General features: G+C 40.7%; 1 protein-coding gene across 2 annotated transcripts; it reads left to right on the top strand.

Annotated features, from left to right (window-relative positions):
- The first annotated feature begins 6319 nt into the window (after window positions 1-6319).
- MGAT2 (alpha-1,6-mannosyl-glycoprotein 2-beta-N-acetylglucosaminyltransferase) lies at window positions 6320-15405 on the top strand. 2 transcript variants are annotated; one of them, XM_072428094.1, is made up of 2 exons: window positions 6320-6421; window positions 13530-15405. In XM_072428094.1, exon 2 carries the CDS (start codon window positions 13825-13827, stop codon window positions 15136-15138), a length of 1314 nt encoding a protein of 437 aa, XP_072284195.1. In that variant the 5' UTR covers window positions 6320-6421; window positions 13530-13824; the 3' UTR covers window positions 15139-15405. The 2 variants fall into 2 exon arrangements, with proteins under 2 accessions (XP_072284195.1, XP_072284196.1); XM_072428095.1 differs by having other exon boundaries at window positions 6340-6426.
- The last annotated feature ends 2471 nt before the right edge of the window (window positions 15406-17876 follow it).

Raw genomic sequence — 17876 nt, 5'->3', positions numbered from 1 at the left:
TTACAGAGACTCTGGAGTAGACTTCTTTGGTCCTTTGGTATGATTGCACAATATGAATCTATAAAATGTTTAGTTCATGAAAAGAGTAAATAAACTTGCAGGATGGACAGAATTATTGTAGTGACTACATTTTTATTATTATCAATAAACAGGGTTTATATACCTCCAACATATTACATAGCACTGTACATTAAATAGGGGTTGCAGATGACAGACGAATACAGACAGTAACACAAGAGGAGGAGAGGACCCTGCCCCGAAGAGCTTACAATCTAGGAGTATTAACAGCTGCAGGTTGTATAGATGTAACAATGATGGTGTGGTAAATATATATAGGTGTTCTGAGTATAGTTTAAGGATTGGCTTTCAGATGAATGTTACAATATCATATGTTCTTTGAGAATTCTTGATTGTGCACACAATCTCGGGCAGTCCTTTAAGCTTTAGCCATCATGTTAGGCATTGATAATTAGTTTTTAAGTAAAGTTTGAATGAGACAAGAGGCTCTATTCACAGAACTATTTTCAGGTAAATCTGTAAAATAATAAAAATGTGGGGACGTGGCTATAATCAGTCATGTGTGATGAAACAGCCACTTGTAAGCTCCACAGCCCATATACAGCAAATAGGTGACCACATGGGAGTACAATCAGCAGACATGGGTAGTGTCATCACCCTACAATAGGAAGTTCCTGAACGAGGCATGGATCATGTCAGGATCAAAACATTATTATTTAAATCAAGCTGCAAATTTCACAATATAAAAACTGATTTTTAAAATGATATTAATATCTTATAGATTTCTCTCACCTCCTAGATTGTAAGCTCTTCGGGGCAGGGTCCTCTCCTCCTCCTGTGTCATTGTCTGTCAGTTGCAACCCCTATTTAATGTACAGTGCTGCCTAATATGTTGGCGCTATATAAATCCTGTTTAATATTAATAGATCTTTCAATGATTAGTTTTATGCATTCATTCAACACTGTAGATGCTATGGTTATTTGTGCCCCTGTGATTTTATCTGGACATTTAGGATTTCTCTAATGACTGATACTGTCAGTGCTAAGGCTGCATGCAAAACTGTTAATTGATCTCTGTGGGAAGTGTTTCTGAATAAAGAAACGGATATTAGTTGTAAACTCCAGGGATGTGAACACAATACCATTAGGACACCCTGAATGTGGTGTCATCTATCCTTTCAGCCATATAGAATATGTAATGCTGTACAATGGAGAGAAGAGATTTCCCCAATGGGTTTGGTCATGCTTGCATTGGTTCTGTTCTGAGGATGGGATGAGAAAAGGTCAGAACTTCGGGGATCACTTTGTGTAAGTACACTGAGGATGCATCAAGAAGGAACCACTGCTTGTGTATGTAATGCTGTGATCAGTTCTCTTTTGTGTGGGTTCAGACTATATAGGTCGTTTTTAATGTCATAGGATTGATCTTTGTACTGCATAACTACAGACTTTGTTATGCCTGATTTCTTTCTATGATAGTGCAGTGCCACCCGAAAATATTACGAAGTACCTTTGGTTAGTGTGGAAGAGTAAAAATCTCTGTGAGGATTTTATTGCTTAAGCTATGTATGTCAGATAATGGTTGCCTGAGACAAACGGTTGTGCTCATCTCAGGTGAAAGTCTGAAGTCGTTCTTTAATCCCCGTGGTGTGTTGATGGAAGACGGAAGATCGGCTACGACCGCCATGCATTCCTATATAGCATAACAAAGCAGGGTGCCAGTCACTTGTTCTCTTCCCTTTCCATTGAACAGAAGATGGCCCTGTGTGTACAGTACTCGTTCATTCGGCTGTCACTGGAAACGTTCCCAAAGATTGTTTCCAGCAACAGTTCTCTGATGTCTGTGTGAGGCTTTACTCTCCTTCTTTTTGACATACCATAAAAAACATATTTACTCAAAGTTGGAAAGCTATCAATGGTAAGTTATATAAACACTATTGGTATAGCCTAGGTGTTGTTTAGGGTTTTTACAGTGATCACCAATGATATCGTCGTCTGAGCCTGATGCGTTTCGCCAAGCTGTCATTTAAGAATAACAAACCTGAGCAATTCAACCATCAATTTGGCTCTCCTAATGAAAGTTTCCCATTGAAAGCTACTAATCCAACCATATACAGAATATTCCCTCTACATTATATCACAGTGTATCCCTTCTCTCCCTCTCCTTCTTGCGCTCTTCCTTTCTCTCTCTCTATCCTGCGCGTTGTTCTCTTGCCTTCTTTCTCTCTTAAGCTATCTCCCTCCCCAGTTTGTTAAATAGGATTAAGTGATCACTAACCAATTAAAAGTCCCCTGAAGAAGCCAACTGGCGAAACGCGTGGGGCACCACGACAACAATATCATTTGTGATCACTGTAAAAAATAATGAACAACACCTGGGCTAATACTATTAGTGTTTATATGAATACCTATTACTAATTTTGTACCATTTATACCTTTCCTACATATGTTTTTTATGGTATGCCAAAAAGGCCCCCTCTGTTTTTTCTTTCTGTATGTACCTAATTAAATGTGGCTGACCTAATTATATATCAGAGAGGAACGTAGCCACTCTCCCTTCTCTTTTCTTATTTTTGTTGCTTTACCTTTTTTCTTGTCATGGCCATTGGTATTAGGACTGAACATGAGGGGTGTATTATTGTAATATTATTATCATCCAGTATTTGTATAGTGCCGACATATTACGCAGCGCTTTACAATGTCCCTAGCTGTACATCAGTGGGGCTCACCAATCTAGTGTCCCTGGCATAGTCATATGTTAATGTAATATTGTATGTTAATCTTTAATACAGTCTAAGATTAATTTTTGGAGGTAGCCAATTAACCTTATGCAGGAGGAAACCGGAGTAGGCTGAGGAAACACACAAACGTGGGGAGAACCTGGAAACTCCATGCAGATGCCCTGGCTGACATTTGAACATAGAACCCAGCGCTGCAAAGGCCAGAGTGCTAACCAATGAGCCCCCTGCTGTGTATAGAGGTCAAGTCATCAATATCAGCCTTTCACAACTTTCAAGGGGAAACAAATTTTAGGTCATGGGAAACCAATGAAAATAATTACTATATCCTTAGCTCACACAGTACATTTGCTTAGTGGGAAGAGTGCCAGCCCTACAGCTACCCAAAAACATCATTGGTGTCTGTTAAATTCACCTGAGAGGTACAATTTGCTCATTGTTCAAGGAATCCCCAGCAACCTCTGGAGGAACCCTGGTTGAGAAACACTGGTGGGTCACTTGTTCCAGTGACTATTGTTTTAGATGTAGGGGGGGAACTCCTCTCACTTCAGAAATCAAGAAAGACAAAAAATGTCATAACCAGTCCCTCCATATTCAAAGCTTTAATTAGGAGTGTTTATCTCTTCCCTCCTCCCCTCCAGCACCTTTCATTATTATTCACATTTAGGGTTGGATCTCAGAACCAGCAATGCTGACTTGGACCTTCTCTATACTTTTTGCTTGGTTGGTGTTCTGATCCTCTGTCCTTCTGAATCACTGACCCAGAATGAGTATACAGCTCAGGTGTTTAGCAAGCATTTTGTCACACATTTACCTGCACGCTTGTTTTCATTGAATGGCTGAAACTTCTGAAACCAAAACATCAGCTTTACACGCAGGCAATTAGCATTCCTTACAATTCAGCAATGGCAGCTGACATCATCTCGCCTTCTAGGTCCGCTTTAATAACCCACAATGCGTAGTGACCTGATATAAATTGCAATTTATTTTGTTTTGCTCCCCATCATTCATATTAAATACACAAAATTCCTTTTGTATTTTTAGGTGGTGATTTTTGTTCTCTCCCGTACATCAATACACGCTGTCCATGAATGAGCTCTCACCAACAACCTTGCTGTATTCTGTATTTAATTTGCCAGCATGTTTATATACTCCTGTGAAGATACAGGAGGAGGCTCTGCCATTCCACAGGTTTGTAGGTATGTGTGATCTGTAATTAAAGTAATAGAAGAGGAGAAGGAATTGATGAGTACTCATCCTTTAATCTTCTCTGTGTCATACATGTATATGGGAGTAGGAGAATAGTTTACTTCAAGCTATTAACTTCTTTGGACATAAAAAAAACATTGCTGCAGGTAGGCTTTTGCTGTATATGACTCTTCTATAATTAAAGTCGCACAGCTGCTTGCCAGCAACAATTTCACAAATACATGCAACCCTTGGTGTGCATGAGCAGTCGTCAGCCCTGGCCAGCCAATCAGGATGACCAGAGATCCCATTGAAAGATATTGGTACTAGCAAGGGAGCTTGCAGACGCCACATTGCTTGTATTATTAAAGCGGACTTAAACCTGCTGGGAGGTTCATTTCTGTCCGGATTTATATGTCTAAAAGCGGTACCTTGTCTTTCATGAAAATTTATTTTACACTATAATAGTATGAGTATCAAAGTTTATTAATTTTTTTTTTTTTTTTAACATTTAATAAAATTTATTATGTTGACATGACCACCTAAAATCACCACCTAAAAATACAAAAGGAATTTTGTTTATTTATTATGAATCTTGGGAAGCAAAACAAAATAAATTGCAATTTATAGCAGGTCACTACGCATTGTGGGTTATTAAAGCGGACCTAGAACAGCGAGATGATGTCAGCTGCCATTGCTGAATTGTAAGGAATGCTAATTGCCTGCATGCAAAGCTGATGTTTTGGTTTAAGCAGTGTCAGTCATTCGATGAAAACAAACATGAAAGGCAATGTACTGCTTTAAACATATAAATTGTGTATTGCATTCAATACTGTTATTTTGCATTGAATGCATTACAAAATAATTTAAAATTCCCGCTGCACCCCTGGCGAAGGCCGCACGCACCCATGTCATCGGGAACTCACGGGGAAGGTCAGTGCACTCGCCGGGGCACAGATCGAGGAAGAGGAAAGCAGGGCACCGATGGGACCAGGTAAGGCTTTATTTTTTAAGCTACCAGTCTCAGCTGTTTTTTTTTCACCCTGAGCCACACTCAGGTTACCACTCAGGAGGTTAATAAAGCGGACTTTAATGCTACTTTAGAAAGTTGTACTGTGCTTCCAGGTCCATTCACACCCAGTGCCATATTGGGCAGTGGTGCCCACTGTAAGAACAAGGCCATTTATTATATGTTTTCTGGCTTCAGTCTGAGCTGTGTTAGGGGTTATTTTTTAAAGCAGTGAATCTTACATTCACTAGTAAGGAATCAGTTACTGCCATTGAAACATGGACCTGGAAGATTATCCAGCAGGGGATCTCAGTGACTCAGAGGTAGCACTCTGGCTTTTGCAGCGCTAGGTCCCAGGTTTGAATCTCAGCCAGGACACTATCTGCATGGAGTTTGCAGGTTCTCCCTGTGTCTCTGTGGGTTTCCTCCTGGTACTCTGTTTTCCTCCAACATTCCAAAAACATGCACTTAGGTTAATTGGCTTCCCCTCAAAAATTCCCCTTAGACTGTATTAAAGACATATTGCTATGGTGGGGACATAAGATTGTGAGCTCCATGGAGGGAAAGGTATTGACATAACTATGGACTTTGTACAGCGCTTCGTAATATATTGGTGCTATATAAGTACTGTGTAATAATATTAGGTATATTTAATTGTTCTATTTATAGGGCTGATTAGTAAAGGGGTGATCCACTGGATCATATAAAAGTGACTATGGACTTTGTACTGCACTGCATATTATGTTGGTGCTATATAAGTACCGTGTAATAATAATAATAATAGTGTGCACTGCACACACTAAATGGGGTGAATAGGGAACACTGTCAGGTTTTACTTCCTTAGTGAAATGAGCCCCCTCCTGCATTCCTTGTTACTCTTCCCCCATGTTGGTATTTCCTGCCAATCATTTTACTTGCACCAGGTTGCAGAAATCAAGCAATGAAGTGAGAAAGTGGGTGGGCACTATACTCTATTCGTTACAGATGTAGCCCCCCTTCTATAAATGTTCATTCTTATTGGCTATCTGAGCTGTCACTCGTCTCTTGTCCGCCTCAACACGTGATGACCCCCTGTCATTGGTCGACATAGTTCTCTGATTTCCCCTTTCATCAAAACCTCTATTCTTATTGGGTGATGCAGTAGTCCTGGCGCCTATTGATGCCGCCTCTCTCGCAAAGTGCCGTCTCATTGGCATAATAGGCAAAACCCGGCGACGACTCCCCTTTTAATTGGCTGGCAATTCAAGAAGCTTCCGGGATCTCCTCGATGACTAGCCTAGCTTATTAACCCTTGTTTGGTTGCAGCGTGGAAGGTGGGCGGACTCTCAAGCCGCAGCACATCGTCACAGTTACTGGCAGCGAATGGGATGAAAGAGGGGGCGGGCCCGGGCGAGACGCTGGGTCAGTGAGCTCGGCAGGGGGGAGGCGGTTCCTCAGACTGACAGAAGAGCGGCAGCGGGAGCCTCAGGTGAGGTGAGCTCTGTCTGGAAGAGGGCGGGGCTCCGGTTTCCCGCCGGGTTGGGGGGTCACGTGATGCTAAGGGGGTGCTCTGTGTGGAGAGCAGTAGCTTCCGCAGTCAGTTGTGTTATTCGTGTTATAGCCCGGTGTGTGGGCCTGTGGTGTCCCCTCTGTCCATGGAGGGTTCAGGATTGGGTATGACAGCTGCCCCATATTGTCAGTATGATGGTCCATAGCCTGAATAATAACATCCCTGGCACCAACATGGCACCAATGTTATGCCCAACCAAAGGGTATTCCTCAGTGCCAGTGTCCCCTGGACCTCATCAACCCATTGCTATGGCAATCATCCAAATGGAACCAAAACTTTTCCAAGGTTCTATGGAGCGGGGCGGCCGGTCCTCCTCTATGTACCTTGCTGGAGCTCTTCATATGATGGGCCCTCCGCTAGGAATGGCGGCATGGAATGGTCATTGTATATCAGAGGGCACCAATGGGGGACGGAGGAGCTGACACCCTTTAAGAGTTTCCAAAAAAATGCAAGTGAAAGCATTTTTGAAGTTTACTTAAATTGTTTGTACTTTCATAAAAGGGTTCCAATTAGGGTCAGTGGGAGAAGGGATCCCATGCATTTTGGGGGGGCTTAGGGATCCCATGCATTTTGGGGGGGCTTAGGGATCCCATGCATTGGGGGTGGGTAAGGATCCCATGCATTGGGGGGGGGTAAGGTTCCCATACATTGAGGTGGGGTTGGGAAGATTCCCATATTGGGTTTAGATACTTTGATATGATGTCAGAATACCAGAAGCGGTATTGTCAGTGTAATTTATTATCATATATATTTTATGTTGTGTCTGTTGAATGGAATGTATGCGATGTTATGTAAGAAGGGATCGTCCAGTCAGACTGTGTGTGTCAGGACGGGGTATTGTTGAAGACACCATCACCTATCTATTCGGGACTTATCAGCCAGTTTTCACAGCAAAGTCTCCTAACCAATATTGCTCTGTCTGCCTTTCCATCATTCCTCTAATTCAGCATGCCTTCTGGATATTGTAAAACATTGAAATCGCCGCCCCATGTGACCTCTATGTGCCCAAAGTCCAGAGGCTGGGGGGACTTTATAGGAGTGCATAACTGCAAGATTTAGAATATCCCCCAGATCTCCCAGAAGGCTGCAATGATGTTAGATGATGAAACAAGCATTTTATTATGTGCTTATTCATATGTACAAGTATACTCACATACACACAGATCATCCAAAACACGTGAATATATTGATGATCAGGTTACAGTGCAATGTTCACTCCAGAAATGTTTTTAAGCTGGGTGGCTAGATGCTGTAGGTAGTCAAAACGTGGGTGGGATAACACATGACAATTTTAGTGTTTCCAGTTGTTGTCATTGCTAGCCAGTAACCCCTATAATACTGTCAACTTTCTGCTGCCCCCCCCATACTTTGTACCAACTCTCTACCGTCCCCCTGTACTTTGTACCAACTCTCTCTACCGTCCCCCTGTACTTTGTACCAACTCTCTCTACCGCCCCCCTGTACTTTGTACCAACTCTCTCCACCGTCCCCCTGTACTTTGTACCAACTCTCTCTACCGTCCCCCTGTACTTTGTACCAACTTTCTAATGACCCCTGATACTTTGTATGAACTTTCTCCTGACCCCCTAAACTTTGTACCAACTTTCTAATGCCCACCCTCTTAGTATTTCACATTTTTCTATCGTCTTTGTATATTGGCCTAACTGTCCAGTATGTCCAGTCCTGTATTATGATCCAAATTTTCAGTAACCACCCAGTGTTGACTACAAAGTGCTGGGTGGTGCACCCAGCTAAAAGGGGCAGGAGAGAACTCTGCAGAGACATGTCACAAGTTGGGAAATGTTAGGTATCAGGAGAACTGTCAGTACTGGCAAGCAATGTGTTGGACATTGGAAAAAAGGGCAGACTTGCCAGAATGCCCAGGCTGGTCCCCTGTTTGCTGGAGAACAAGCACAGTGGGCATTGCCTGGATCGTAGAGCAACGAAAGAAGGTGTCTTGTCTGAATTATCACAATTTCATTATGGTATGTTGATGGCTGTGTGTGCACATTAGGGATACACTGTTTAAAGTAAGCGGGATGCAGGTGACAACGTGACTTAAAGGTTCTTCTGCCAAAGCTTTGGTGCTAGATGTCACAGGACACCTTCAGATATCTTGTGAAGGCCATGGCTGTTTTTTGCAGCCCAAGGGGACCTACACCATTTTGTTTTAGATGATGTGTGTACCATTCATGGCATGTATTTTACAGTACAGTGTTTTATCCAAGCGAATACACACATAAACTTGTTTGAAGGTAGGTGTCCACACGTTTTTCTCTCTAGCTAGAAAAAGCTAGAAAATACCAAGTGAACTGTTCTTGCACATTCATCTTGCACCCCTGTCCCGAGCATTGCCTAGACGGTGGTTTCCTTTTGCATACAAGTGTGCACACTTCATAGAACTTGTGCGATATCTGTGTTTGCTGCTCAGCGATTGTAGGGTCCGCTTTAACAAATGTCCCAGTTATTTCTGCAGGCGCTGCGTGATGTGCACAGATTCACACTCCTCCACCTGCTTTTCACACTGTGGACTTTCTAAGCCTATTTATGGCACCATTTAAAAATAATTAGGACATGTTTGGTAAAGCTGTTACCTGCAGACTTCCTGGCAGAACAGAATCCCCAAGAGGAAAAAAAAAAACATTGAAGCGTATAAACATATACACTATACACATTAATTACAGATGACTTGATCATTGCATGACCATAGAGACCTATTAAATGGGGTATGGGGCAAACAAAAAGGTTTTTCTTTTACTTTGTTCACGCACTTTCTGTGATGTCCCTAAACTTTTGGTGTCACAGTAACCTGGGAGTAAGGATGATTGATGAGGAGCTGTACAGGATCTGCCTAGTTGTTGCTGGTCCCAAAGCAGCCCTTCCCTTGCAATGCATGTTCTATGTATTACCCAGTCCCTCTCCACTAGTAAATATTACTTGCTGTTGGGTAGGTCAAAAACCTGTTAAAAAATTGTTAAAGTTACCCTACATCTGTCTTCAGATTCACGGGGTCATGTCGCTGTCCTTCCAGTAAGATTTCTGGGCAGAGCAGAATAGATCCAATCCATCCGATCTTTTGCAAGAGTGTCTTTTCACAATATTTTGGCTGTTTGTATTCCTCAGGCCAGATGAATTATGATTCCAAAGTATGTAAGGAATCTATTCTTTTTTTAGTTGCTATAAACAGAAGGATTTTTGTTTTTTTTTTAATATTTTTTTATTAGTTTTACTTAGGAAGTAATAGAGTATTCAGAACAAAACATAGCAAATACAGTAGAAATGCGGCATAACAAATGTTACAAACAATGGAATCATTGGTTGACTATCAAATATGGCTAGCATTAGGCTGGGTACACACATGCAATGGTTCTCGTCCGATAATCGGCTCAGGGCTGATATCGCATGAGAATCTGGTGTGTGTTTAGCGCTCGTCATCTATCGTCTGAACGACTGCCCTGGTGGATCCACGGTCGACGAACAATCGTTCACCCCCTCCCCTTTCTATAGAGCAGGGCAGTGCTGTATGTACAGAACTCGTTCATGCATCGTGTAGTCGTTGGAAAGGATCATAAAAGATCTTGAAAATGACAAATATTGCACGTGTGTACGTAGCCATACAAGTTGTATCAGTAGAGGGATCAAAGACTCCAAACATATTATGAATAACATTGATTTTCAAACTATTATATTTTATCTAATAATCAACATACAATTGGGGGATCATTGTCCAAAAGACAGTAGGCTTACCATGCAGTTTGTTCAAAGGTTGTGAAAACTCTTTCTCATTTCCAACGATAATAGAGCCATGTATGATTCCCAGACTCCAAAAAAGCCCTCAACCCGTGCTTTTTTTCTCCTAAGAGACTTCAACCCATTCCATCTCGAAAACAAACCATCAGAAGTTTTTTTTACAGGGTCGGAGGACCAGGACATTTTATATGGACCTTGCATTGAACTGCATGGTTCAATGTGACGCGACTAGGCTAGGTACACACGTGCAATAATTGTCATAAGAGAACGACTAACGACCGATCAATGTTTATTCACAATTATTTTGAACGATCGTATAGTGCACAATTCTGTACATGCTGAAAAGATATGACTGTTTAAATATATTCCACCAATAATGTACACATGCTAGATACGATCTTTGAACGATGCAGGAAGTGACGTGTACAGGAGAAAGTTTACCGCAGAACAATCCATGATCACTGAACGATTGTACACACAATAGATAACGATCGTCGCCCAAACATATCCGCCAGGACGGTCGTTTCCAGCAACATTTGTCGTTGACCAGTCATTGTGTACTTTTATCGTCCGATCGCTCGTTATCGTTCGTTTCCAATGATAATTATTGCACGTGTGTATGTAACCTATCTCAAATGAAAGCACCAAAAGCATGTTCCCCTGAAAATATAGCAAAACCTTGTCTCTCCTGGCTCCTGCTCAGCCTGACTGCATTTTATTTCAGTGATTCCTTCCACAAACTTTTACACAACTACAGTACACTGGTAAGGTAGGGATCAAAAGATCAAACCACTGATCACAGCTGGGGAACTTTTTCTGACGCTTCAGCTTATTATTAATAAACAGGATTTTTATAGCGCCAACATATTACGCAGCGCTGTACATTAAATAGCTTAGGTGTTTTTCTTTTTCGTACAGAACAGGCAGTATATTTACCAAATATTTGCAGTTTTAAAATTTGGCAACTGATTCTTGGCATCAGAAATCTTTCTGGAACAGACGAAATATACACCTCCTCTGATCCCTCAGCCCATTCAGTTTAATCCTCTATTATTCCAGTAGCCCATCTGAATTTGTTGACACATCTCATTGTGCACAAAGCGTATTCTGGACTTGTACCAGTGAACTGCTTTCTTTATCTTCCAATTTCTTTCCTTAGTTTTTTAAAGGGTCCCCGAAACTTAAAGAGTGACCTACTAATCTCCTCTTGCCTCTAATTACAAAGCAGTCCAGCCTTCTATACTTTCTTCGCTCTACGATTTTAAACATGCCGTGACATTTGCCCGTATAGGCTGCTCCAATGTTAATGGTCAGCTTTGTTTATTGGTATCACATGCCAGGACTTATTACAGGTTATCCAAACTAGTAACAAAAATAAAATGATTGTGCGCTTGCCAGTATTCAGATGTGGCTGTGTTAGTTTATTACGGTCCATTTTCCATTATACTTACACTTCCTGCCCTGGGGTGCCCGCTTCTGTATTTATGAAGGGCTACAGGACACTTGGGACCAATTTACAGACCATGGAATCATCATAGTTCAAGTGCATAAATGACCGGATTACCGAGGAAAAGGTCCTTCATAGATCCCCAAAGATCTCTATCCATGGCAGATAGGATTATTATAAACATGCAGATTCCTCTACAAGTTAGGAGCTCATTGAATATCTGACAGGATCATTTTTTTCTTATGACTAGAAATAACCAATACATTCATTGATATATTTAAAGTTCCAAATCGGAACAAACAAGCTAAGTTTATTGTTGGTGATTTTATACTCTGTGCTTCATAACCAGGAAGTTCCTCCAGGTTTCTAATGATAAATGAGCAGTTTGTACCTCTGAGATTAGTTTAGGCAACACAAATGACATTTTTGACATCTGTTTCCCAATGGCCAGCAGTGTAAGAGGAATTCTCCCCATTGACCACCATTCTATTATACTGTGAGCTGTGGATATAGTAATTATAGAAGGGGTTCCCTGAAGACCTGAAAAGCACTTAAAGGGTCCCTCATGTAAACGATTGTCTGCTCTAACTCACCGAGTGCCAACCTTTCAGATCTCACGGTCCATTAAACATCATTTTAAATCCTGCCGACCCTAATATGAATTTTTTTTTAAAAGATGAATATGTATGTAAAATAACGATCTTTCTAATGGTGCCTGAGGAGCACTGTAGAGGCTCTGATTCATTGATCAGCTCACGGTTAAGTGAAGTATTACTATTGTTACTATTATCATTAGTTGCATTATCTTTGGTATTACTAAAAAAATATTTGTTTGCTTTTTCTCACTCATGATGGGTTTATTCCAATCACTGACGTCACCCTGTGCCTCCCTTGTTCCTCTTTCTCTAGTACAGTTTATAATTTAGTACAATATAAAGGCAAAAATTGTCATTCAGAGAACTTTTTACAATAATATTTTTGTTTTATTATTAATAAAACATAAACATTGCAAGTAATGTTTTTGAGGGAGGGCCCACTGGTTGGCGACCACTGCCCTAACTGATGTTGCATTCTGTGTTATTTTTTGGTCTTGCCTCCTGACTTGCCTTGTGCTCTTCTTTTGCTTATCTTTACAAAATTCCATAGATTGTAATTGCTTGGGGAGTGGGATATAAAGACAGATAACACTTGGTGTTCAGCCAATTTATATTCAGCATTACAATCGTGTGCTCTGTTCTGTCCATTGTCCTTTAGATTGATGGATGCTATGTAATGATCATTGTGTACTCGGTGGACAGTACATTGTGTAATATAGTTTAATTGTTCTTAGTACATTGTGTAATATAGTTTAATTGTACTTCAAGTATCGTCTCCTGCCACATAAGCTAGTAACATCATACAATGCAGTCATTTTTTTGGGGCTGGATATTTTCAATACAATACGCTTTGTGGATTAACAGCACTCTAATGTTCAATTAAAACTTATTTGAAGTAACCACATCTAAAGTGTTGATTGTATTCTGGATAATGTATTGTAGTCTGTGCAGAAGAAGTTTTTTTGTATTGTGTGCCCAGACTTGTTTGTGTGTTGCTGACATGGCTGTTTGGCTCTTCACTTGCAGTGTATGGGTGTTTTCATGGTTTTATGCCGCTAGCACGTTGTGAAGGTGCATGTGATCATCAAAAACCGTCTACAGCCTGTGCTGCTAGATAATTTTTCAACTTCAAACCGTTGAGCAGTTTGCAGTGAGCGTGGAAAGTAAAGCATTTCCTGTGCTGTTTGCTTTTCTTTCTGGATTACATTTTTATTATCTTTTTTTTTTTTTGCAGGGGAGCTGTGGTGATCTCATTGAGCAGCGTGTCCTTTACCAGCAGATGTTGCATGGAGTCACTTTCCAGTCAGTAATCTGCCTCAGTCAATGTGTGAGAGGCTCGGAGAGAAACAAGATGCATGCGATCGCCCACTTGGAACTGCCGCTCCTATCCTCATCAGATGGGAAGTTGAGTTAGCCAAAGACATTTGTGCATTTAATGCTTCCATCTGGGCTTTGATTTGTATCTCACAGGCAGGCCCTGTGTGGTATTCCAGCTTCCCTCCCTCTCATAGCTGCGGATCATCTATAACATGAGGTGCCGAATATATAAGAAGAAGGTCATCCTGCTGGCTTTAGTGGTGATAGCTTGTGGCCTGGCACTGTGGAACAGTGGCAGACAAAAGAAAAATGACTTTGTTCAAGATTTGGACTTGCAAGAAAGCGACAAAGTACATGTAAGGGGACACGTGTCCCCAGGAAGTAGAAAAATTTCCAATGACTCTGCCCCAGAGAAAATACAGAAAACAGAGGTTGATAATATGACAATGGTGTACAGATCAGTCGTTTTTCAACTTAATTTTGATCAAACTATTAAGAACTTGGAAAAGATTACCAACCGGCCACAGGACGACGTGGTTATAGTAGTTCAGGTGCACAACCGACCAGACTATTTAAGATATCTTTTACAGTCGTTACGGAAAGCCAAGGGTATTGAGAATGTGCTGTTGATTTTCAGCCATGATTACTGGTCAGCGGAACTGAATCAGATTGTCGCAAGTGTGGATTTCTGCCAAGTGCTGCAAATATTTTTCCCGTTTAGCATCCAGTTATACCCTAATGAATTTCCTGGGAATGACCCAAAAGACTGCCCTAGGGATATAGAAAAGAAAGATGCCATTAGGCTTGGCTGCATCAATGCCGAGTACCCGGACTCTTTTGGGCATTACCGAGAGGCTAAATTCTCGCAAACAAAGCACCACTGGTGGTGGAAGCTGCATTTTGTTTGGGAAAAGGTAAAAGTATTAAAGGAGCACAAAGGTCTAATCCTTTTCATTGAAGAGGACCACTACCTGTCTCCGGACTTCTATTATGTCCTCAAAAATATGTGGAGCAAAAAAATCGAAGAATGTCCAGATTGCGATGTGTTGACGATTGGGAGCTATGTTCGTCCCCCGACATTCGCAGAGAAAGCAGAGAAAATGGAGGTCAAAACGTGGAAGTCCACAGAACATAACATGGGGATGGCTATGACAAGAGACACGTATCTAAAACTTATCCAGTGTACAGATACTTTTTGTTCTTACGATGATTATAACTGGGACTGGACCTTGCAGCATTTGACAGTCAATTGTCTTCCAAAGTTTTGGAAAGTTATGGTACCCGAAGTTCCCAGGATATATCACATTGGTAGCTGTGGAATGCACCATAAGAAATCCTGCAAACCAACCACAGAAAGTGCCAAAATCGAGGCTTTGTTTACAGGGAACCAACATTACTTATTTCCTGAGAAGGTAGTTATAAGCCGACGACACTCAATGGGTGCCCTGTCTCCGCAGGTGAAAAACGGCGGATGGGGAGACATTAGAGACCATGAATTATGTAAAAGCTATCGCAGACTGCAGTAATGTTGGAACTTCAGAATTTTGAACAATTGCATTTTGTCATTGTGGAGCGTTTGACATAAAGGAGTTTACAAATTTACGCTCTTTTTTCAGTGATTACTTTTTTTTTGGGTTGTCGTCCTATTATTGTCCATCATTTCTATCTGTGTGGATTCTAAGATAAAATTAATTACGGCCCTTTATTTCTTACTAATTAGAAAGTCAAAGATGCATCATACATAAAATGTCCAAATGTCCAAGTACTTTTCAAAATAAAAGAAAATAAAATTATTTTAGATTGCTATTTTTTTTTATATATATATTATTTCCATTTTGCAGATTTGGAATTTTTATGTGGAATTGGCGTATCTGTTGTTTTATGTTGTGCTATCAGTTAAACATCTATTATTCACAGATTACTGCTTGATCCAGGAAGTACAATGTATTCCTATTAAACAGTATTTATAAAGCACCAACATATTACGCAGCGCTGTACAAAAAAAAGGGGGGCTTTAAATGACAGACAGGTACAAACAATGACACAGAAAGAAGAGAGGACACTGCCCAGAAGAGCTTACTATATATTTTGGAATGCTCCTGTCTACATATAGGGTCAGCAGATAAGAAGTTCATGGTTGACTTGTGTTCACTACAAGTTTTTTTTGATGGGCTGTGTAATGTATGTATGGTCAGCAAGAACATTATTGTAAAATTTGTTAACAAGTTTACCTTGAAATATTGTAAAAGAGGGAGGAAAGTGTCAATGCTATAACTGTAGACACCTCTAAACCTTCCTGCTGTAACAGAATCTCAAGCTCTTGTGAGAGACCTAGCATTTTTGTGCAGATTTAGATTTTGTTATTCTTATCCAGTATTTGTGTATTACATATTATGCAGCACTTTACATAGTCATGTCCCTCAAAGGAGCTCACAATCTTATTTCCCTACCATAGTCATATGTCATTAACACAGTCTAAAGTCAATTTGACGGAAAGGCAAAAAACCTAACTGCACGTTTTTGGAATGTGGGAGGAAACCGGAGTACCTGGAGGAAACCCACACATGGGGAGAACAATGCAAACTCCATGCAGCTAGGGTCCTGGCTGAGGTTTGAACCTGGGACCTAGCGCTGCAAAAGTGCTAACCTCTCAGCCACCATGCTAGTCTTTGTTGACTAGCTTCATCTCCATGCATTCCTATTAAGCTATTGAGTATATTTATGTGCAATTTAATGAGAATGTGCAGGGGATGGAAAGCGTTAAAGCTCTGCCTATTAGAATGCATTAGAGGATGACTGTGCCAGGAAGGTGTTATGGGTATTTTCAGGCATGTCTGCCCTTAATTGACATCTCTTACTTTGCTGTTGCTTTTAGTATATCAAACTACAAATATGACTGAGGAGACCAAGTGAAAAAAGCTGCCTGCAAATGTATCTTTACAACTTTTAACCTTCAAGATCTCCATAAAATCCCTTGCTCCTAAAGAGCTCTGACATCCCAGGCGCAAAGTCAATATGTTATTACCTTGTCTTGAATTGAAACCCCAACTTGTTAAGATTTTCTTGTTACAAAGAAAAGTCCAAGACTTCTACAATGGTCCAAGACTTCTACATTTCGTTGGTTTAGCAGTGCAGCTGTTGTTGGTTTTTTTGTTATATTCTTGTGTTCTTTGTTGCAGGACTGTGCAGTGACATCTTGGTCAAGATATGGAGCCAGCCTGCACCTGAAGTGCAGGAACCTCCTTAAAGTGTTGAATTCTGGGAAGACTGATTAAATATGGCCCAGAGTTATGACACTGTAGAGAAGCATGCTATTTCTTCTGTCACTGGGTCTAATATTTCACTTTTTGTCTGGTGTGTATTTTTATGTTATAGCTTTAAATTCATGTGAAGTGTGCAGCTTCTTACATACTTCATCTTTCTTTGCAATCTCATTTTTTTTCACACAGGCCAGTGCAGTTAGACCAGCTTGCTTGTTTGTTTCCTGGAATTCTCTGTTGACACAAAAAGGTGAATAGTCGGAAGAGAGTAAAGGTCACATTTACAGGCTGTAGTGTTAGAAGCCCAATGTGATCTCTACTTGTCTAATTAACAATGCCTACAAGCATTGTGCCTCCAAACCAGAACAAAAGTGCCCACAAATACTAATAATGAAAAAAAAAATTAATATTGTTATATCTTAGCTCACCCTACAATCAGACTTTTGAATAATAATTATAATCAGACTTTTGGGCCTTGGTTTAAGGGATTCTGTTATACCTTGTCATTTATCATAAAGTTCTGACTAATGGCCTAATGAATCAAGTGTAAAGGCTTTTTATTAATATTGCTAAACAGGATTTATATAGTTCTAACTTATTATGCAGCATTGTACATTAAATAGGGGTTGCAAATGACAGACAGATACAGACAGTGACGCAGGAGGAGGAGAGGACCCTGCTCCAAAGAGCTTACAATCAAACAATGTTAAGCTTGTCTAAGCTAATAAAACACTGCGTTAGCCTGTGGGCCCCCCACCACCCCACTCCGTTAGCCTGTGGGCCCCTCCACCCCACTCCATTAGCCTGGGGACTCCTCCACTGTTTTTATTTAAAGTTTGGAGAATAATTAACACTTTTGTCAGGTTTTTCTTTACATTTTTTACATTAAGTAAATTAACTGTCTCACATTAGTGTGTTGTAGTGCCCAGAGTGTCCTTCAAACTAGGCACTGAACCTGTCCTGATTAGCAGAGAGAAATCTGATTGAAGGTAAACTAGTCGTTT

This window comes from Pyxicephalus adspersus, chromosome 12 (assembly GCF_032062135.1).
Source record: "Pyxicephalus adspersus chromosome 12, UCB_Pads_2.0, whole genome shotgun sequence".
In the NCBI taxonomy this organism is placed as follows: domain Eukaryota; kingdom Metazoa; phylum Chordata; class Amphibia; order Anura; family Pyxicephalidae; genus Pyxicephalus; species Pyxicephalus adspersus.
Note: the sequence above shows the minus strand (reverse complement) of the source record. Positions and strands in the feature narration are given on the sequence as shown.